We start from the raw sequence: 20,180 nt of genomic DNA, 5'->3' as shown, positions 1-20,180 counted from the left end.
GCAGGATAAACTCCAGACCAGAGACGTTTCCCTTTGGTCGCTCTACAGGTCGTCACTGAAATATTATCAGTCTGTCAAAACATTTAACATGGATAATTGTGAGAAGCCAAAACTGTAAGTGAAATGTAATTTTCATTAATCACACAGCAATAAGGCAGCCTAACCTGGTAGTGTGTAGTACTGTGGTTTAAAGTAACAGCTTATAAATATTAAGTCAAATTGAACTTGGATAAACACACAGGCTGGCTCATAACTGCCTGCTCAAAAAGAAACAACTCAAGACAAATTCTTTTCTTGCTTATTTCACCCTCACTGTACCTGAACTTAGAGAGCCCCCCCAGCCAATCCCACTCTAACTCCAACTATACCTGTACTTACAAAAGGCATAACAAAATGCCCAGATCTCTTTATTTTATCTGGCTTAACTACACCAAACATCAACAATTAGGCCAACTGATTACACAAAGGCCAACTTAATCAACTTAATCTAATTAACACTGGCAGCATCTGACCAATCACAATCATAAGTGTGCTGAGAGCAAAATTGACCGACTCAGATAAAATTATAATTTTAGAAAATACGAAGATAATACAGCCTGACCACGTCAAAGCTCTATTATTAAAGATGGAAAGGGGTGGGGTGGGGGGGTTTGATGTGTGCAAAAAAGTTTCAGGTTTTTACTTTTTACTTTCAGATGGAGCCTGAACATTAAACAATAAAATAAAATAAACAGTTTGTGACGAAATAAAGACCAAAAATTAAAAACAGGATTCATATTGGTTAGTGTGTAGGATTTTTGCTGGCATAGAGTGGGCCTTTAATGCGCACCTATGCATAAGCACGACTGGTATGCATATAACTGTAGCGAAAACACATTTATAGCAAATTTCAACTCTTGCTGCCCTCTCAAAGAGCTTTAGACTACAAGGCCACATTTAATCTACCTCACATCCACGGCCAATTTACAATCACCATTTAACATAAGCAGTCCTTGGACTGTGGGAGGAACATGGAGAGGACCCACATACACAGGAATAACAAGCAAACTCCACACAGAAAGGCCAGAGCCACGGTTAGAATTAGGAAATTACTTAATGTGACGCCTCAAAGTGCCAGAATACTCTCAGCATTGGTCACCATAACATCACTTCTATTTATGCTAGCTGCTGTTGTTTCTGTGGATTTCACAAACAAAAAGTTAAGTTTCAGTAAATTAAACCCTACTTAAAAATACTGGTTTACCATCCTTTAAAAAAATAAAATAAAACAGTACTGGTGATGGTGCTTGGTTGGTGGACACATACTTTCAAATTTCCTAACAAAACAAATTGTTTTAAAATAGTTTTAAACAGGAATAAATGTGTTCCTCAAGTCTCTATGAGTGATGCTCATCAAATGAAGAAGAGAACTTTAGAGTATGTCCAGGGTAAGATTAATCAATTCCCATAATTCTAAGACATGATACTGCCACAGAGAGATAAAGCTGTCTAATCGAGCTCAGCCCTGCATCTGCACTGGTGCACAGCCACAGGACAGCGGCAGCACTGCAGAGGTGGACCCACATCCGACCTACACAACACCTTTACAGTCTACAGTGGAACTTGAGTGGAACTCTGGTTTACCTGCTGCAGCAGCTTCTCTTTTCTGCTTTTTCCCCCAAAATTCAGAGGGCGCATTAACTTTTCATTCATATCCATGTTTTGTGTACTTTAAATATTCTTCTTGTGTCTCCCATGGTTAAAGAGGACTAACAGCAGTAGAATAATATTTTTGTTCAGTGCAACTTCTACTATGGTAGAGGTTGCACTGAATGAGCAACTTAATATAAGAATAAGCTCCAAATCTTATATCTATCATAAGAACTGCATGGTTAGAGGTTAGTGGTTCAGCAGTTATCACCTTTAGCCACTAGTTATTTTCATCTTGCTGTTATTATAACTGCAGTGAGGAGACCAGCTATAGTGGTATTTGTAGTAAGTACTTTTAGAGACACAAAAACCTCACCTGTGTGTATTCATTGTGTCACTCTTTCAGAGAATAAATGTGCAGATGTTTAGTCATGTAGAAACAATCCTTCCTGCCCGAGGTCAGAGCAATCACAGCAGCACCACTTTCTAAAGAGCTGACTGATAAATGGATAGTTATTTCGTACCTGTTGAGCATTCTTATTTTGAACTTAAGCTGCTCTGGAGCAAGCGATGTATCGCCTTAACAACAAAAATACCTACATAACCCCAAAGACCCAGAGTTACACCTGAAGTTATCTTGCTCAAGTCCAAATTCTGCTTCCTAGTACAGACCTCAGAGCACACAATACAGACAATGTTAAACAACTTATTTCAAAGTTATTCCAAAGGAAAACGACAATACTGATAATAAACATTTTAATAAGCAATGTTTTTAAAGGGTGGGTTAATTTACTTAACCTTGAGTACATATTTTGTGAACAAATCCACAAAAACACCAGAAAACAAGAGATGTCTGTTAAGTAATTAGATGCAGACCAACCGCTTTTCTCATAACAAAAAATGCCCATTGTGAGTCCAGAAACCCCGCTACCACTACACCTGAGGCTGCCCCCCGAATCCCCACTTTAACCCCTCAATACAACCCTTCAACAAACAGTGATCCTTATCAAACCACATCCCATTTCCTCTACAGATGCAGTGACTCAATCATGAGGTTTAGACAGGGCCTGAACCAAAACAAGCTCTGCTCACTCCTCCCCTGTCGTGTTTCCACCCTGCTCAATCACTTCAGGTGATTTATGACCCCCAGCCGGTGCTCTAAAACAAGGCCGAGGTTCAACTCTACCGGTGAAAAATGCAAGGGTGGTCCACAGGACTGTATTTATAGTCGGTTGCTTACCGCTGGTGGAGGATGGTCGCAAGACATCTTGGATGTCTGTAAACGCTGCTAATCAGCGTGTACCTCCGTCCATCCACACACACTCGAGAAGCATTTGTTTGGATCAACTTGACAAGTCAAAAAACATAACAACTTCCAGTGGAGACGCAATGCAGGCGCGTTTAGCAGCTGACAGCCGGCAGTGACTGCAGCTCACATGCCAGGGGCCAAACTCAGCGACACTCCTTTAATAATTGCGCCGTGATGAGGACGAAGTGCGGCCTGAGCGTGGCTAAAGAAAAAACACAGCTACTGTAGCCACGACGCCTGTGTAGTAAAGTTGAGCCGACTGCAAAGTAGCAGCCATGTCTTGTTAGCTGGTTTTGCAGCAGCATCCAATGAAAGATGGCGACCTCAGGCGTGAATTCGCGGATTCCCCAACCCCCAACCGATTTGAATCAGTTAGTTAGCAAGAGAGCTAACTTGCCCCTGACCGTGTGTTTACCACCCCTCTCCCCTTAATGACAGAGAACAGCTTCTTACTCACCTGTCAACTCTCACTATACGGCTCTGCAAACACTGTGGTAGCTGCTGCTGGAGGTGGTGCTGGACTGAGGCCTCGAACTGGCTTCCAGGCTAAATGCGCAGGGTGTTAGCTAGCGAGCTAGCAAGCTGTATCGAGCACGCTAGCTGCGAACAACCGGCTCAAACTTCACCAGCAAACAGTCTTCAGGTGTCAGGGGACCCACCCACAGCCAGTTACAGCGCAATGACAAAAACACTCCAACACTGACACGGGGAAGGGGGGGAAAAGAAAGGAAAACGAGGTCCCCCTTAACAACACTGCAAGCTAGTTAGCAAGTTAGCTAGGTGGCTAGCTAGCTAGCTTGCCTGCCTATCAAGTTTGTGCAGTCGATGAAAACTGGCGTCTGGAAGCAAAATCCCTCACGGTCAACAGCAGGCTCTGAGGGAGGGAGGCCAGTCCAGAAACAATCAGGGGAAGCCTAAAAAGTGAGAAATAAACGTGACTCGTCTTCCAGCTTCCGATCGATCAAACATTCGCTCCTGCTAAAGATGAGAGAGAGAAGAGGGGGGTTTGGAATGGAGAAGTCGGCGTTTCCTTTCCTTTTCGTGTGCAGCGCAAAGATCGTCTATAGCGCAGATTTACCGGACATCTCAGCGGCTCCGAAAAACTTTTTTTAAGTGTCCACCAAAGACCAGAGCTTCATTATAAATATTTTAATTAATAAAGCCCAATAATATCAGATAGCTTCAAACGTATTCACATATTTAAAAATGGGGCCACTTACATCTTAAACCAGGCTTTTAATCAAACAAGCAACCTATCAGAAATACACACACATACACACAAATAATCATAAGTAAAAATAAATCAGCAAAACATAATCAAGGAATATATATATATATATATATATATATATATATATATATATAAAAGAAACAATTTTGATACTAATCAGGAAGGCATGCAAATGGTTTTTATCTGCTAGATTACCAAACGTGGCTGAGCTCAACAGGCATGGCTGTGCACTGCTATTCTTAATTTCAATATTTGGTAAAAGGACTAGTAAATAAAAACGTGTTCTTGAAATTATCTGTAGCATTTGCTTCCCTAATATTTTAATCTTCCACAGTTTGGGGACTTTAACTGTGAAAGCTGATAGCTCAAAGTTCGATATCTAAGATCTAAGAGGGTGAGTCAGTTTGTGACAGACTTTCGTAAATATAAGAAGGTCCAAGACAAATGAGGATTTTCTATTCGGGTAAGAGTATTTTAAAGGCGGCTTATATTGTTTACCTCATATCAATAGACTAACGCTACATGTTAAATAGGTTTATTGTGTTATGTTTCTGTATAATAGGTAGAAAGACACATCTTATAGTTTGAGGTGGTGCAAAGAATTTTTATATATACACAACAGTGATTACAAATTAAGAAGACAGAACTGAAGCTAAGTTAAAAAATATAAAATTCAGACTCAGATTGTGCGAAAGAGTACTTCAAATGGCATTAATTAATAATATATGCAGTATAAATCAAAGAAGGTATGTGGACTCTGCTGTCATGACAGGTGTGTTCACCTGACACAGAAAAACAGACCCGTTATGCAGTTTAACAGAGAGCAGTAGGAATGATTTCCTGAAGCGTTCTTCATTCAGTGAGGTTGAACACGTCTGAGGAAGAATGTGCTCTGCTGCCTCTGCAGTGTGGAGCGGAGCAGGTGTGATGGGGCATGGTGGAGAGCAGTTTGTTCAGTGACCTCCTGTTTCTCACTGACTCAGACGCCTCCAGATTCTGGCCAGTGATCCTGTGGAGCCTGCTGCCATCTCTGGCACCGATGCTGTCCACCCAGCAGTCAACTGCAAAGTAAACAGTGCCCTTGCCGCACACTGAGCTTCCTCCGAAAGCAGAGTCTGCTCATTCCCTGCTCATATACAGCACCAATGTTGGTCCTCCAGTCCAGTCTGCCATTCAAGTGAACACCTGTAGCTCTCCTCTGGAAGCCAACCAACTCTTTTTTGTCTTGCTGACATTCAGGAGGTTTTTTCCCTGCACTCCAATTCCAGCCAGCCCTTAATACACCCACCCACTGCAGCGTCATCAGAGCACTTCTTTTCCCAACAGTGAAAAGTAAACAGGAATGGAGACAGGACAGTCAGCTGTGGTGCCCCAGTACTGATAAGCACCACATCAGACATGGCTCCCCCGCCATACAAACCAACAGACAGCCACGAGACCGTGGAAGTGACACCCATCCTGAGCAGGTATTAAACTTACTGAAAAACATGACTCTCACAATGCCACCAAGGTATATCCACTCCTGTGTGGGCTACTGGTTATTTTCTAAATATAATCTTTTTGACTTAAAAAGACAAACAAGACAACTTTTTAAAATAACTGCTGACAAATGAATTTGTTACAGCAGGTGAGAATGAAGTAAAACACAACAAATATATAGGAAATAAGTATAACAGCTTATGAGTCAGTAAAATAAGAATATAGCGTGACAAAACTATTATGAAGAGAAGTAAAAAAAATTAATTTGAAATCATAATAAATGCGAGACATGAAAATTTAAAAAACCATAACAAATGAACAAATCTAAATACTAATCTTTAAGTGACAATAAATAGATAGGAATATTTAAATGGTAACAAATAGATAGATAAACAAACAAACAAACAAACAAACAAATAAATAAATAAATAAATAAATGTGCAAAAGTTTCAAGTCACACCTCATTTATTTGTTTTGCTTCAAATGAGACAGATTATTTGTGGGTTTTTTGGGTTTTTATTGCTGACACTGGCTGCTTTTTCACTCATTTTCAGTCCAGTCCTTGTACCTCACCATGTTCACAGGAATGTTTGTTAAGCAGCTTTACACTGACCTATGGATGAAAAAACCACATAACTTACGGGATGAACCTGTGTTGTGTCCACACATAACAGACAACCAAGTGAAGAAATTTTCAGATTCTATCTTCTGGCTCTTTGTTACTAATAGCCTGTCAAAAAAAACACATTTATTCCCACTCCCACAATGGTTTGACAGGAATATACGTTACTTTTTGCAACAACAAGGGGATTCCCAAAGAGCTATTAGCTGACACCATGGCATACCTAAGCATCATGTGCAGTGTGTCCTTAACAAATCGGAGTGACCTGTACAAGTGACAGGCCTAAAAACTGTCATGAAATCCAGCAAAGACCTGACACAGGACCTGAGAGGTGAATCCTGGACCTTCGGATAATTCATCTGCTGTTTACTGAAGCCTCATCAGAAATACTCTCAGCTGAAGGGTGGCTGTCAAGAAGCCATTCTTAAGCAAAGGAAACAGGGAGAAAAGGCTGAGGTGTTCCAGGTTACACAAGAACTGGACTAAAAATCAGTCAGTATCTGTCTATAAAACTGTCTGGAAGCTCTGTCATAGTGTAGTAAGTATTGTTGGGGATCTTATCAATGCTGATGAAATAGTGCCATCAGATTTTGACCCCCTCATGCTACATCATCTTGAAAATATCTGACTGGAAAGGCAGTGATCCCAAATAGACTGCCAGTGCAGTAAAATCATACCTGGATAGAAAACAGTGGAACACCATCAGTCATGGATTGGCCTCCCCAGAGCCTGAATCTTAGTATTACAGAAGCATTGTTGGATCATCCTGACAGAGAACAGAACAAAAGACAGCAAACATCCAAAGAAGAGCTTTGAATGTCCTTCAAGAAACCTGGAGAACTACTTCTGAAGACTAACAGAGTTGAGGCTGTGTTAAATAATAAAAGTGATCGTACCAAATATTGACCTTCAAGCTCTAAAGAATTGTACAAACTCTGTTTTTACCTTATATTCCATATTTCCACGTGAGCTGCCGTGTTTCAGTAAAATGCTGCACCTATTTTGCATTTTTAAGCAAAATATAAAGAAAGACTTTCTCACAAGGCTATATTTCATCATCAGTGCAGGAGGAAAGCTGACACTGAGGGAAAATTCTTTAAAGTGCTAAGGAAAAAATGTTGTCCTGTTTTGACTTTTTCTGTTCTGGTGCTGAGTTAGCGGATACCGAGCTTGCGCTAAAGTCTCAGTTCTCACTGAGGCCGGAGGAGCAGAGCCAGAGGATCGAGGCGGATGTAAACACGAGCCGCTCTCCGTCAGCGGAGTGATACCTCTTCGCGTGTTTTTCTATCTCTGCGCCTAGAGCTGTCACACAGGGCTCCAGCCCCCGCCCCTCCTCCCCCCTCCTTTTACTCTTCCTCGCTCGCGCTCGCAGCAGGTCGTCCTGATTGGTCCACACTGCCCGTGGGTGCACGCGGATCCACTCGTGATCAGGGAGAGTGGGCGGGATCACGGGCTATTCTTGTCCGCTGATTGGCTGCTTGTCGCTCCGCGCGGATCACAACAAGAATGTTTTTCAAACTAGAGTCAATGCTGTCAAAGCAGCAAGCACACACACACACACACACACACACACACACGTACATATATATATGTGAATGATAAATAATTATTATTAATTATTAAATATTGTTTTATTAAAATGTCACCAACTCCAAGTTACAGCGCTATAAAAAGTTTTCTGTTTATTATTAAATAATACAAATAACAAAACCTTAAATTAAAATGAAAATTAGACACTTTCTGGCAACTTGAAGTGTTAATAATAGCCAAATTTTATCCAATTCAACGAATAATTAATAAATAAATCCAAAGAAACAAAGAAGTTGTAATAATAATAAAAATGAAAAAATAAGACAATTAATTAAAGCCTAATTAAATACATAGCAAAAAATATTTTAAAAAGTAGATTGCCATGACAAAACAAATATCTCAGTCAGATAAAAGGTAATCTGAAATAATAAAAATGACAATACAAAGAAAATACTATGAATTCAAATAATAAAAAATACAAATATTTCAGACTAAGCAAAACAAAATAAAACGGAATTTAGTAAAAGAACCCCCCCCCCCCCCCCCCACACACACACACACATATATGTCATTAACTGCATCACTGACATAAAATGTATCAATGCCATAAAAAATTAGATCAGTTGACGTAATGAGCAAACAGCAAACAAACCTAATGAGATTCCCATATTAATACCTACCTACCTAGTCCCAAGGTTACTTTCAGACCTGTTTTTACAGACAGGAAATAAATAAAAACTCAACTCTGCTTCCTTTGTGTAGGACATACGGTGGAATCAGTGGGTGTAAATCAATCTCAATATATGATTTTTTGTTTAATAATAATTTAGAAAATCTGAAAAAAATTCTTTCATTTTTAATATTCTAAAGAAAACCCTGCTTACGTAAACAGCAACACTAAATGAATGAATAAATTTCTTTATTATCACTTTAAAAACTACATTGTGAAGTAATAATATGCATGTAAATAAATACACTCACATATAAATGAATAGTACTTAAATATGCATGTGTACATTTAAGTTGTTTTTATGTATCTCATACTCACACAGATAGATAAGATAAAATGTTATTGAAAAAAGCTGTTAAGCTTTTGTGTCTCTTGAATAAATCTAAATGATTCAATACAACCAGTATTTTTGTTTTTGATGATTTGGATTTCTTGTGGTTGTGTCTATTTTTGTTGTGTCTGTGTCCGGACGCCAGGGGGCGGTGTCCAAAAAACACACACACAAACTGTTTTCTGAGTCTTTTCCGGCTGTAGCGGAACTCCGGGCTTTCTTTCCCTGTGCCGTCAGCGGACTACAACGTGTCCCGACAAAATGGCACTTTATAATTTCAAGAAGATTATGGTGGTTCCCACCGCCAAGGTAAGTTTTACCTTTTGTTAACATCGCGTTTTAAAGCGGCTGAGGTTCGGTGCGGCTCGCTGTGGGAGATGGCAGGAGATAATAGATGGTGGAAAAGAAAACACGTGCCGTACTGGGCTGAAGAGAGACCAGCATGTTTAAGAAAAGCAGACTTCAGGCAGAAAACTGCTACACTGAGTCTGACATGTCGTTATATGTGAATAAACAGCCAGTAAAAGTCTGTGTTAGCCGGTGGTAGCTCTGATTTTCGCTTTCAGAACTGCATTCACAAATCTGGAGGTTTACGTATGTGTTTTCTTACCTCTGTATAAGTTTAAGGCTGTTTGTTTCATAGGTTTCTGTTTCCTGTGAGCAGAGACACTGTTGCTCACTTCGGCAGGTATAAGATACTTTCATCACCTCATGAAAACAGGCCCAATGACTCGTGTGGCTGCGGTGGTGTCAGTCCTTTTAAACACTACGTTGTGGCAGCCTACTATGAGAAGACAGTCATGAAAGACTCTGCCTTCTTTCCTCAAACAGTTTTTTTTAATATAACTTGTATGCCGAACTTTAAAAAACACTATAATTCGTGTTAAGCGTCACATAAAATTGTGTTATAAGCTGCCTGATTTGGCCGGTAGCCGAGTAAACATTAAACTGATTGGTTTCTCAGGGAGGTCTGGCTGGATTCTAGGAAAACCGATTATATGAGGTTTAATGTACTGAATTACAGGGAAATGGAATTTTCTTGTACGTAATGTAACTATTCGTGTATTGATAAACCTCAAATAGCCAAATAATTAAAGACAGAGGCCAAAAATAAAATCACTTTTTCAGATGATGTTATAATGAATTGTTTGTTTGTGGTGATCTATGGCTGACCTTTACCCTGTTTAAATCTGTGCAGGATTTCATCGATGTCACTTTATCCAAAACCCAAAGGAAGACGCCCACGGTGGTACACAAACATTACCAGATTCACCGTATCCGACACTTTTACATGCGAAAGGTGAAGTTCACCCAGCAGAACTACCATGACCGCCTCACGCAGATCCTCGCCGACTTCCCCAAGCTCGACGTAAGAAAAGAAAATTTGAAACAGACTCATTTCATTTAAATATCTGGTCAAACTCGTATGATGCTTAATGTTACGTGATGTTTTCCATCTCCTTAGGACATCCACCCTTTCTATGCTGATCTAATGAACGTCTTGTATGACAAAGATCATTACAAGTTGGCCTTAGGACAGTTAAACATTGCCAAGAATCTGATTGACAAGTAAGTTTATCTAAAATCTAATGCTGGTTATTGTTGTGCTGTGAACACTGCTTTCAGATCTTTGTTCCTCCTGATGTACAAATCTGAATCAAAAGCCTCTCACTCTATTCACTAATGGATTTCACTGATGGATCTAAAGCTTTGACATCTTCTGTGGTGTTTGCATACAGTGCATATTTTGGAACCTTGGAAAAATATTTGTGCAAGGTGATAAGATATCGTTTGTCCATTTTCTTAAAGCCTTTGTTACTCAGTGTATTTATTGATTTCTTACCTTCAGAATGAGAGTCTGGTTTCAGTGCATCTATGTGAGCTTGGTGGGTATGCTGATGCGCTCAATAGGCCTGTTTTTGTAAATGTCTGGGTTTCATTAGACGATTCAGTTTAGCAGCCACTGCATTGTTTTTCTTGGCCTTCATGCATTTATATTACACCTTCAGAAACTTCAAGCTACAGAACAGCTGTGGCTCCTGCAGGAACAGGCACTGATTTATGGAGCGCTTGATTTGCTTTGCGTTCTATTGGCAGTGCTTGCATTTACAGTAGATTAATTGTGCAGCCCTAGTTACATCAGTGTGTTACTGTAATCACATGTAAGCATTGGCAGTTGCCAGTATTTTTCTTCCTGAAATGATGGTGTGGTCTAGAGCTCTGACTTATGACCATTATTTATTTTTTATTGCACAAAGAACAAGAGGATGATGGTAGAGTGCAAACATAAGAAACTGTCTGCCGCTGCTAACAGGATGTCAGGTCCTTGCAAGCATCTGCAAGACAGCATGCAAACACAACGTGAAGAACCTGAAGCTGAGCGTAATCAGACCTGCAGTGTAGCAGCAGGACTTCACGTCTTTGATGCCTCCATTTCCACCTGTACATATTTCTACTGTCGAATGTGTTGATCGCTGTTAAGTGCTTCTGTTTGGGCTGGTTTTCAACTTTGTTGTCAGCTTAGTGTTAAAATTAAAACTGTAAAATGATCACACACGTCTCCTGTGTGTCCTCGGAAGGTTTATATTGTTAAACAAAACTATGTGAGTGTTTCAAAGTAATGCAAAAAGTAGTGTCATGAATCACTTTCTCCAGAGGATAATCAAGTAATTTAATTGATTACCTAAAAAAAGTGACTTGTACTACATTACTTTTCTGAGTAACGACCCCAACGCTCGTCTAGACTTACTCTCCTATAACAAAGTAGTGAAGAGGCATCTTTTGTTCTTTCAGTGTTGCCAAAGACTACGTGCGCCTGATGAAGTATGGAGACTCTCTGTATCGGTGTAAGCAGCTGAAGCGAGCTGCTCTCGGGCGTATGTGCACCATCCTGAAACGGCAGAAATCCAGCCTGGAGTACCTGGAGCAAGGTGAGCAGAGTTTAGGCTGTGATTGAGAAGCTGAGTCCGTCCAAAATCGTACTTTTCCTTTTAGCTGAAAAGTTTGAGTTAGGGCTGCTCAATTAATCGAATTTTAATCACGATTACGATCTGGGCTTTCAACGATCATTAAAAATGACTGAGCCGATTATTAGCCCCTCCCTCGTGCTTTACTCTTGCGCTGCTCCGTGTGGCAAATCGAGCGCACCTCTCTGCATTTCGAACACGTGTCACAACAATTAAGAGCAGCGGTCCCCAACCTTTTTTGCGCCACGGACCGGTTTATGCCCGACAATATTTTCATGGACCGGCCTTTAAGGTGTCGCGGATAAATACAACAAAATAAAACTAGTACCGGTACCGAAAAAAAGAAAATTTATTCATAACACACGTGAAAAGACCCAGGAAAACTGAGTAAACGATAAAAACGATAACAAAATAACGCTGAAAACCGATAAAAATCCTGAAAACTATACATTTCACATCTGAGCCTCAACTCTCGCGGCCCGGTACCAAACGACTCACGGACCGCTACCGGTCCGAGGCCCGGGGGTTGGGGACCGCTGATTAAGAGGACCCGAGGGAAGCTCGGAAAGCTAAGCAGAAGTTATTTGGAGAGGAGAGTGACTGCAGTTGGTTGAAAAGAGAGGTAAAAAAAAACTTCAGTGGTGTGTAAACATTATGGGTTCGCGGAGTCAGACGTGGATCAAGTGGACATAGTGTGTAAACTTTGCTACAGTGTCGTAGCTGCACCACAGAGCAACACTGCAAAGTTCACTAAACATAGATGTTTACATTTTTCATTTATTTTTTATATTGCAAACATTTGCACTGTTATCAGTATTTGCACTATTTTATATTATTTTTTGACAGTCTTTAAAGTCATTATTCAATACATTGTTATTGTTAAATAAATATCGTCAAATAATCGAGATCTCAATTTCAGTGAAAATAATCGTGATTATCATTTTTGCCATAATTGAGCAGCCCTAGTTTGAGTAGTTCAGTCTGTTTCTTCTGTCTCCATACATAACCGTTACTCGTCTTTCAGTGCGTCAGCATCTGTCCCGTTTGCCAAGCATCGACCCAAACACGAGGACCCTGCTTCTGTGCGGTTACCCCAACGTGGGCAAGTCCAGTTTCATCAACAAGGTAAATCCCAGACACATTTATCACGATTATTGATTTCCACTCTGAGCCAACTTTACGAGCAAGATTCTGATTAAACTCTTAAATTATCGCACTTACTGCGCTTGCACTGCTGATTAGACTCAGACTGTATTTCGTTACCCTGTATATTTACATGTGTAATGACAAGTTGAATCCTAATCCTAAATTATTATAATCTAATGTTTCTTTTTCTGTTTGTACTGAACAGAGATTGCAATCACTAACAGTCGCCTCCATCTGCCTGCTTTCAGTGTAGCTAACAGTGTAACTGGTTTCTTCCTTGTCAGGTGACCAGAGCTGATGTTGACGTCCAGCCGTACGCTTTTACCACCAAGTCTCTGTTTGTGGGTCACATGGACTACAGATACCTCCGCTGGCAGGTGAGATGATCCTGCTCGCCTGAGTTTTACTGTGGTTATCATCTCATTGGTAAAAATGAACTCCAGGACAGTGGACGTAAAGCATGTGAAAATGAGGTTTAAAAGGAAAGCTTTGCACTTGTTTCAGTACACATTGTTTTCTTGGACTCACTTTGAATGGCTTTGCATGGTTGAGTTCATCCACTCACTGAAACAAGCCACTTTACCCTGATTTCCCTTCCTTTAAGCCAGCTGTCATCTGATAGGCTGCCCCTCATAAGCAACGCTGGGGCAGAATAGAGCAGCTTTTGTACTGATAGTCTAACTAAACATGGGATTGGTGATCTTAACTCTTTACCTGCAGAGCTGCTGAAATTCTTCCTGTTTGTGTTTAATTTATATGAAAGCTGTTTTTCTTTTATTAGCCTTACGATCATTATTGCTGAGATTTGCCTGTACTAAATGATACTATGTATGTGCTTAAAGTTGGCTGAGAGTCTGGACAACTTCACGAGACCACACAATCCCAGGAAAAATAAACATGGTAGAAATCAGCATTTAGTTTTATCTGTTTTAGGTTATAGTTTTGGAAATCTTGTGAAAATAAATGTGATTCCTGCAGGAAAGACATTCAGGACTTCAGGAGTTTCTTATTTTTTTGCTTGGATTTTGAGGAAAACAAAAATGGCCACAGCGTTTTGTCTCAGGTTTAAAAGCAGTTTCCCTAGCAGAGTTCACTTAAGCTCAAACTAAACATCTTGAAATGCATCCTGATAAATCTAGCATAGGTGCTTTCCCCTCACTCTAAAGGAGGAGTGGGAGCTGTTTTCTCCTACTAAAGGTGGATTGTGAGACAGGCTGACCTAAGACCATTTTAGTAAGCTACCACCTCCTGTTGTTAGTCAGATGCTAACTGTGTGTTTGTGTGTAGGTGGTGGACACCCCCGGGATCCTTGACCACCCTCTGGAGGAGAGGAACACCATCGAGATGCAAGCCATCACGGCTCTGGCTCACCTCAGGGCGGCGGTTCTTTACGTCATGGATGTTTCTGAGCAGTGCGGCCACACCCTGCAGGAGCAGCTGGAGCTCTTCAACAGCATCCGACCCCTGTTCGCCAACAAGGTCAGACGGCAGCATATCATAACTGCTCTGCAGATGAGTCAGTCCCTGAAAATTCACCCACTGGACCCCCTCAAAATCAGCTGATTCGTTATCTACAAGAACTTCAGTCTAAGCAGTCACGCAAAAAATGTCCGTCATGCTATGAATATTTTACGAGTTAGTAAGGAGGGATGGGTCTAATATTTGTGTCTCTTAATTCAGATGATCATTGTTGATGACTTCACAAACACTTTCAGGGCTGAAAAAAAAAAGAGATTTAAGCTGTTTTAAAAACTGCAACCGGTCTCCTGATTGTGTTTAGTGAAGTGTGTAGAAGCCTGTGCCGTCGTATGCCACAAGAAAACTGCCCCAAGTTGTAAAGGGAGTGAAGTGAGACTTTGCTAAGAGACACTTTGGGTGGATTTACAAAAATGTTTGTTGTTTAAACATGTTTTTGAACCTGTACTGATGCTGGAAAAAAATACCACATATTTTAAAAGCGCCAAATTTGACCTACCCTTATTTACTTTGAGGACATCTAGCTCTGAAACATTTCCTAGTATCAAGTTAAAATTTCTCATGGCTCAAATATGCAAAAGTTACTGTAGAAAAAAGAACATCTGATCTTGAGGGGGTCTGGTGGGTTTTCAGGTTTAATTGACTTTTTTTAGCACTCACACTGTTGGTGATTGTTTTTGTACCCCGCAGCCTCTCATCATTGTGGCAAACAAATGTGACGTGAAGAAGATCAGCGAGCTGTCTGAGGAGAACCAGGTGGGTGGTTTACAGGTTGCACATCTCAAAGACAGGAATGTGTAGGATGTGTTTAAGAATTTGCTTAACGCGTTAAATGTCCTCTTTGTTGTCAGAAAATCTTTGCAGACCTGTCTGCAGAGGGAATCCCCGTCATCGAGACCAGCACCCTGACAGAGGAGGGCGTCATGCAGGTTAAAACCGAGGTGAGAAACAGCCGACTCGGGCTCGCTCTGGTCCCGGAGCGTGTCAAGTATTTGATCTCACCGTGGCTGCCATCTTTCTTTCAGGCGTGCGACCAGCTCCTCGCTCATCGCGTCAACACCAAGATGAAGAGCAAGAAGGTCCACGATGTTCTCAACCGGCTGCACCTGGCCATGCCCGCCAAGAGGGATGAGAAGGTCAGTCAATCAGCTCTTGAATGGCACTCTTAAACAGTTTAAAGCTGTTTAACGTGAGACTTTTGCTTTTTTTTTTTCTTACATTTGTTAAAGGTTAAACCTGTTCATGTTTTCAGGAGAGGCCTCCGTTCATCCCAGAGGGAGCCATGATGCGCAGGAAAGCGATGGAGGTGGACGCACCCAAACGCAAACTGGTAGGTGTGGTGGGAACTTCAGGCTTATAGCAAAAGAGACGGCAAGCATTTACTTAAGCTCTTTACTTTAATTTCATTGTATATTTAGCTTATTTTACCGAACCCGGAGACAATAATCTTTCTTTGACTCTAAATAGCAAAAAAATGAGTAATAATGAGTTTTTCTTCCTCTGCTGAGTTTAATTCTCTCTGTGCGGCTGTTTGTAAAATGTTTACTGTTCTTCTTACAGGAGAGAGATCTGGAGTTGGAGCTGGGTGATGACTACATTCTGGACCTTCAGAGTAAGAACTGCTTCCCTTTAATAATGGAGCTGCTGCTGTGACATTTCAGACCATCTATTCACTGCCGTTCTTTTTTTTTTTTTTAGAATACTGGGATCTAATGAACGAGGATGAGAAGCGTGATAAGATTCCTGAAGTGTGGGAGGGCCACAACATCGCAGATTTCATTGATCCCGGCATCATGAAGGTGAGCGTCTGCTTTTGCATGTGCACGAAGGCCTGCAAAGGTTCACATTGCTGAGATTCTGCAGACATCTGTGTGCAAACAAGGACACCAACTGTGAACGCTTCCTCTGAGCAGGCTAGAGCGTCGTATAAAATGAACGGCTGTGGTTACCTGCTGTTTACATCTGTGTTTGTGTTCTTCCACAAAGGAGAAGTTCACATTAAAAATGTAACAGCCTCCAGATTAATCTGGGGAAACCTACTTCCCTTAACTGGTCCTTCCGCCATGCCAAGAAACAAAGGGCACAAACTGTTAAACAATGAAAACCACAAGATCCTTTATGATTAATAGTGACTGGGTTCATTTCTGTGTAGCGAAAGTGCATTTTCCTGTCATCTACTGTTCCTCTGTGCTTTTGTTTTCTGCTACACGAGCAGAGGACACTAATCTCTATAACTAATGCATACCTCTATATTTACTCCTGAGCTATTCGTGCTGTTGTTTACGACCACACTGATATTCCAAAATGTAGAAGATAATGTGAACAACTAAAGAAATATAACCTATTCTGAGCTTTTAATGATAACAACTGAACCACTGAGGCCTTCAGCATGAATGTAATGCATTTATCTCCAGGATGCTCTCAGAAAGGCTTAATGAAGAAAAAGAGGGATAAGGCATTTGTCAAATGTGTTTCTGCCCTTTAAACTCTGTCCTCTAAATGTGTGTTTGTTTTTCTCTCGACCCTCACAGAAACTGGAGGAGCTGGAGAAGGAGGAGGAGCTGAAGGAGCGAGCCGGGGAGTACGATTCTGACGAAGAGAGCGAGGACGAGGAGATGCAAGAGATCCGCATTCTTGCCAAACAGATCCGCGAAAAGAAGCAACTCAAGGTCCTGGAGTCGAAAGAAAAGGATGTGCATGGACCTCGCATGCCCAGGACCGCCACCAAGGTGAGCAGGGCTCAGTTTAAGCTACTCACCGTCACCTTGCTGGAGTTGAGATGTGGGTCAAATTTAAGTACAGCTGCCTTCAAATACTTTATATTGATTGTTCCAAACATAATAAAAATATATGCCGACATAGCAGATTTCCCCCCTATTCTTTAATACCTGTTGGTGTTTAATTTCTTTGATGTCAACAAACATCTGAGAGCTTAAACTGTATCAAGTGCTGACAAATAGGTGAAAGAATTATGAATGCGTTCCTACTCATCACCTCACCTCTGCTGGTCGCTATTCCTGTTTTTCGAACATGGAAAATTTGCTGCACTTCCAGCAGAATAAGAGACTTGACAGCAGGTGAGAATCAGCAGATTAGAATCAAATATAAAGACGTCACATCGTTGGCTGAACATATGTAGGGACAGCGTGCACACAGGTTGAGCTGCTGGGTCCTTATAGCTGGTATGTCTTAAAACGGGCACATATGAAGCATATTCCCTCAGTAATCGACACTGCACTCAAAACATCAGTGGAAAAAAGAATCAGTGGAAAAACGTGGCATTCATGGAAACCAGGTTATGTGCTCATCATCAGTTACCATGGTGATTTAGCCAGGTTTAAGAAAGAAAAAGGAAAATGAACCGCTTTCAGGACAAATTTTGAAGGCTCCACCTAGTGGAGCTTTTTACTCAGAGTTACTCCGTCAAGCTTCAAGCTGGTGACTCCTTTAGTTCTTTGACTGTCTTTTGTCTTTTGAGCCCACGTTTCACACGGATGTCTGAGCTCATGTTTGTGTTTGTTCTGATATGTTCAGGTTGAAAGGAAGCGGCTCGAGAAGGAGATGGGTAACCTCGGTCTGGACATGGACGACAAGGACGATGTAAGTTCTGATTTGAAATCGGCGCCTACAGGATGTATGTAACTGAATTAATGATAATGATATTAAGTTATAATTACAATGGTGCCCACGGTAACAAATAAAAAAGAGGCAACCTTTTACTATGTGGTTTAATAGTAAAAAGTTGTCAAACTGGGGCGTGGAATGAGGCTAGGTTTTTATATTATTTTGTTTATTGCTAATAATAAAGGATAAAATCTTGCTGGGTTTGGTGCGTGGACTGTTGGAGTTTTAATATAAGGGTTTTTGAATAGTTACAGTGAAACGTTTGTTTCAGTATGATCTTCTTTGAACTCATTTTATTTTGGTAAATATGTGTCTTTTTATTTATATTTTCTTTAATTAGTTTGGTTGTTTTGAGATTTATTTGTTTTATTTACATTATTGAAGAGTTTGTAAACTCATTCATGTTTCCATGGTTACGTGTTTCTTCGGTGTTGATGGTGTTGATGTGGTCTCATGTTCTTGTTCTTCATACTGGTTCTTGATGAGTGAATCTTTGGAGATGTTTGTGTCTTAAGTGTTTCCTGTCGTGTACTTTCAGAGTCACTACGCGCAGCAGGCCAGACGCTCCCGCAGCGTCGCTAAGAAGCGTAAGCGTGAAGCTTCGGCCCCTCCGACGTCCCGAACCCGCAGCCAGAGCGCCTCCCGTCCACCCCGAGACCAGTCTGGTTTACGAGATGCAAAGGTACGAGGCTGTGGAATTGCTCAGCTTTTAACTAAAATCTGCTCTGTGATCGACTCGCTTATTAGTCCTTTAGGTTTTATGAAAAGGTGGACACATCAGAGATCTGTAAACATTAGTTGTTTCACACAATTAATCACAAAGTGGCCAATACTGAAATAACTGAAGTCTTTGCCAGCTTACCTTTAATCCAGTTACCTTCTGCAAAGAAAGATTTGATCCTAAATGTTACTCGCTGATGTTTAATCTCAGAGGGTCAGTTTAGGCTGAGCTGACTGCAGCGCTGTCAGTAAACCAGCAGAAACCCTAAATACCTGATTACCTTTGAATTCCTTTTTTTGTCTGACCAACAAGGATTCACTTAAACTGCATACTGTTGTGTGCAGGAATTACTGCATTTATCAGCAGTTTTATACGTTACTAGTAGTTTCAGCTTATTTAAAAGGTTAAAAATACAATTTCATTGTTCTTATTTCTTATTTTTTAGCTCTTAAAAAGCATCAAGTGTGATTTTAATTTTTTTTGAAGGTTTCTTTTTGCTTTCATTAGTGACGGTTGAATCACAGGAAGGAGTGGATTACATGCAGTAACTAGTCTGGGGTTCAAAATGTAATAGATGACATGAAGTGAATCCCTCGTTCTGTAAACTGACCGCTGGCTTTGTCCGTTTGTTCATCAGATGGCGAAGAAGACGAAGAAGATGATGAAGAAATCCCAGAAAGACATGAACCGCCAGGGCAAGAAGGGAGAGGCAGACAGACACGTGTTTGACCTCAAACCCAAACACCTCCTGGCTGGGAAGAGGAAGTCGGGCACCACAGATCGCAGATAAAACTGCTTTTCCTGGACTGTTGACACCTGGACACTCTGCTGGCACCATTGCCGGGGAACCATTTACATGATTAGTGATTATATTAATACCAATTTTCAGCTCAAGCATTTGCTCATGGAAGTGAATCTCAGCTGTAACGAAAACATAACTGTATTGAATGGCAGAGACTTTGTAGTGGTTAATGTCTTACTGTGTTACTGCAGTAGTTCATGTGTGAAGCTGATTTGTATTCAGTATCAGTAAAGTGAAACCTTTTGCCTTACAGCTCGCATGTGGCTCTACTTTGGATAAAGTGATGATGATGCTTCCTTTAGAGTCTCTTCTTGAGAAATATTAACACGGGAGCCAAATAAACACATCGGAACTAAAATATCTCAGGTGTCATATTTTTCTCTATGGAGTGATTTTATCTTAAAGAGACAAGGTGGTGACACAACCTTATTGTGTTTTTATATTCCTGATTTGAAAATACTGGTGATAATTGTCTCAGTTGTGCAACAGTTGTGCCAATTTTGCAGCACCAAACGTGCAGTTTTGTTGCACTGAAACGTCACATCCAAACTTACTTTCACATTTTAATAACACATTTTCTTGCT

General features: G+C 40.8%; 2 protein-coding genes across 4 annotated transcripts in view; one reads left to right on the top strand and one right to left on the bottom strand.

The window, feature by feature from the left end:
* The window catches only part of larp4b (La ribonucleoprotein 4B), a 59,010-nt gene extending 55,005 nt beyond the window's left edge, over nt 1-4,005 (bottom strand). For 2 of the 3 annotated variants that reach the window (XM_085438036.1, XM_085438037.1), the window contains exon 1: nt 3,396-4,005. The gene's annotated coding sequence lies outside the window, so the exon portion shown is untranslated. The remainder of the gene's footprint in view (nt 1-3,395) is intronic. The other variant, XM_085438038.1, reaches the window with a different exon arrangement.
* A 5,053-nt stretch (nt 4,006-9,058) lies between these two features.
* gtpbp4 (GTP binding protein 4) lies at nt 9,059-19,954 on the top strand. Its single transcript, XM_085439078.1, has 17 exons — nt 9,059-9,170; nt 10,060-10,230; nt 10,327-10,430; nt 11,655-11,791; nt 12,852-12,952; nt 13,258-13,350; nt 14,261-14,452; nt 15,140-15,205; nt 15,301-15,390; nt 15,475-15,585; nt 15,702-15,779; nt 16,010-16,061; nt 16,148-16,248; nt 16,981-17,178; nt 17,984-18,049; nt 18,612-18,755; nt 19,432-19,954. Exons 1-17 carry the CDS (start codon nt 9,123-9,125, stop codon nt 19,582-19,584), a joined length of 1,905 nt encoding a protein of 634 aa, XP_085295204.1. The 5' UTR covers nt 9,059-9,122; the 3' UTR covers nt 19,585-19,954.
* The last annotated feature ends 226 nt before the right edge of the window (nt 19,955-20,180 follow it).

Source organism: Copadichromis virginalis, linkage group LG18 (assembly GCF_057382275.1).
Source record: "Copadichromis virginalis isolate Kocher_CV1m ecotype Utaka linkage group LG18, C_Virginalis_male_GT1.1, whole genome shotgun sequence".
In the NCBI taxonomy this organism is placed as follows: Eukaryota; Metazoa; Chordata; class Actinopteri; order Cichliformes; family Cichlidae; genus Copadichromis; species Copadichromis virginalis.
Note: the sequence above shows the minus strand (reverse complement) of the source record. Positions and strands in the feature narration are given on the sequence as shown.

What these genes read in the sequence shown, in the direction of transcription:
- gtpbp4 (XM_085439078.1), top strand. Translation starts at nt 9,123, where the DNA reads ATGGCACTTTATAATTTCAAGAAGATTATGGTGGTTCCCACCGCCAAG. An exon ending in CCTGGAGTACCTGGAGCAAG is followed by an intron (nt 11,792 to 12,851) that starts GTGAGCAGAGTT and finishes CTCGTCTTTCAG; the next exon opens with TGCGTCAGCATCTGTCCCGT. An exon ending in TTGATCCCGGCATCATGAAG is followed by an intron (nt 16,249 to 16,980) that starts GTGAGCGTCTGC and finishes CGACCCTCACAG; the next exon opens with AAACTGGAGGAGCTGGAGAA.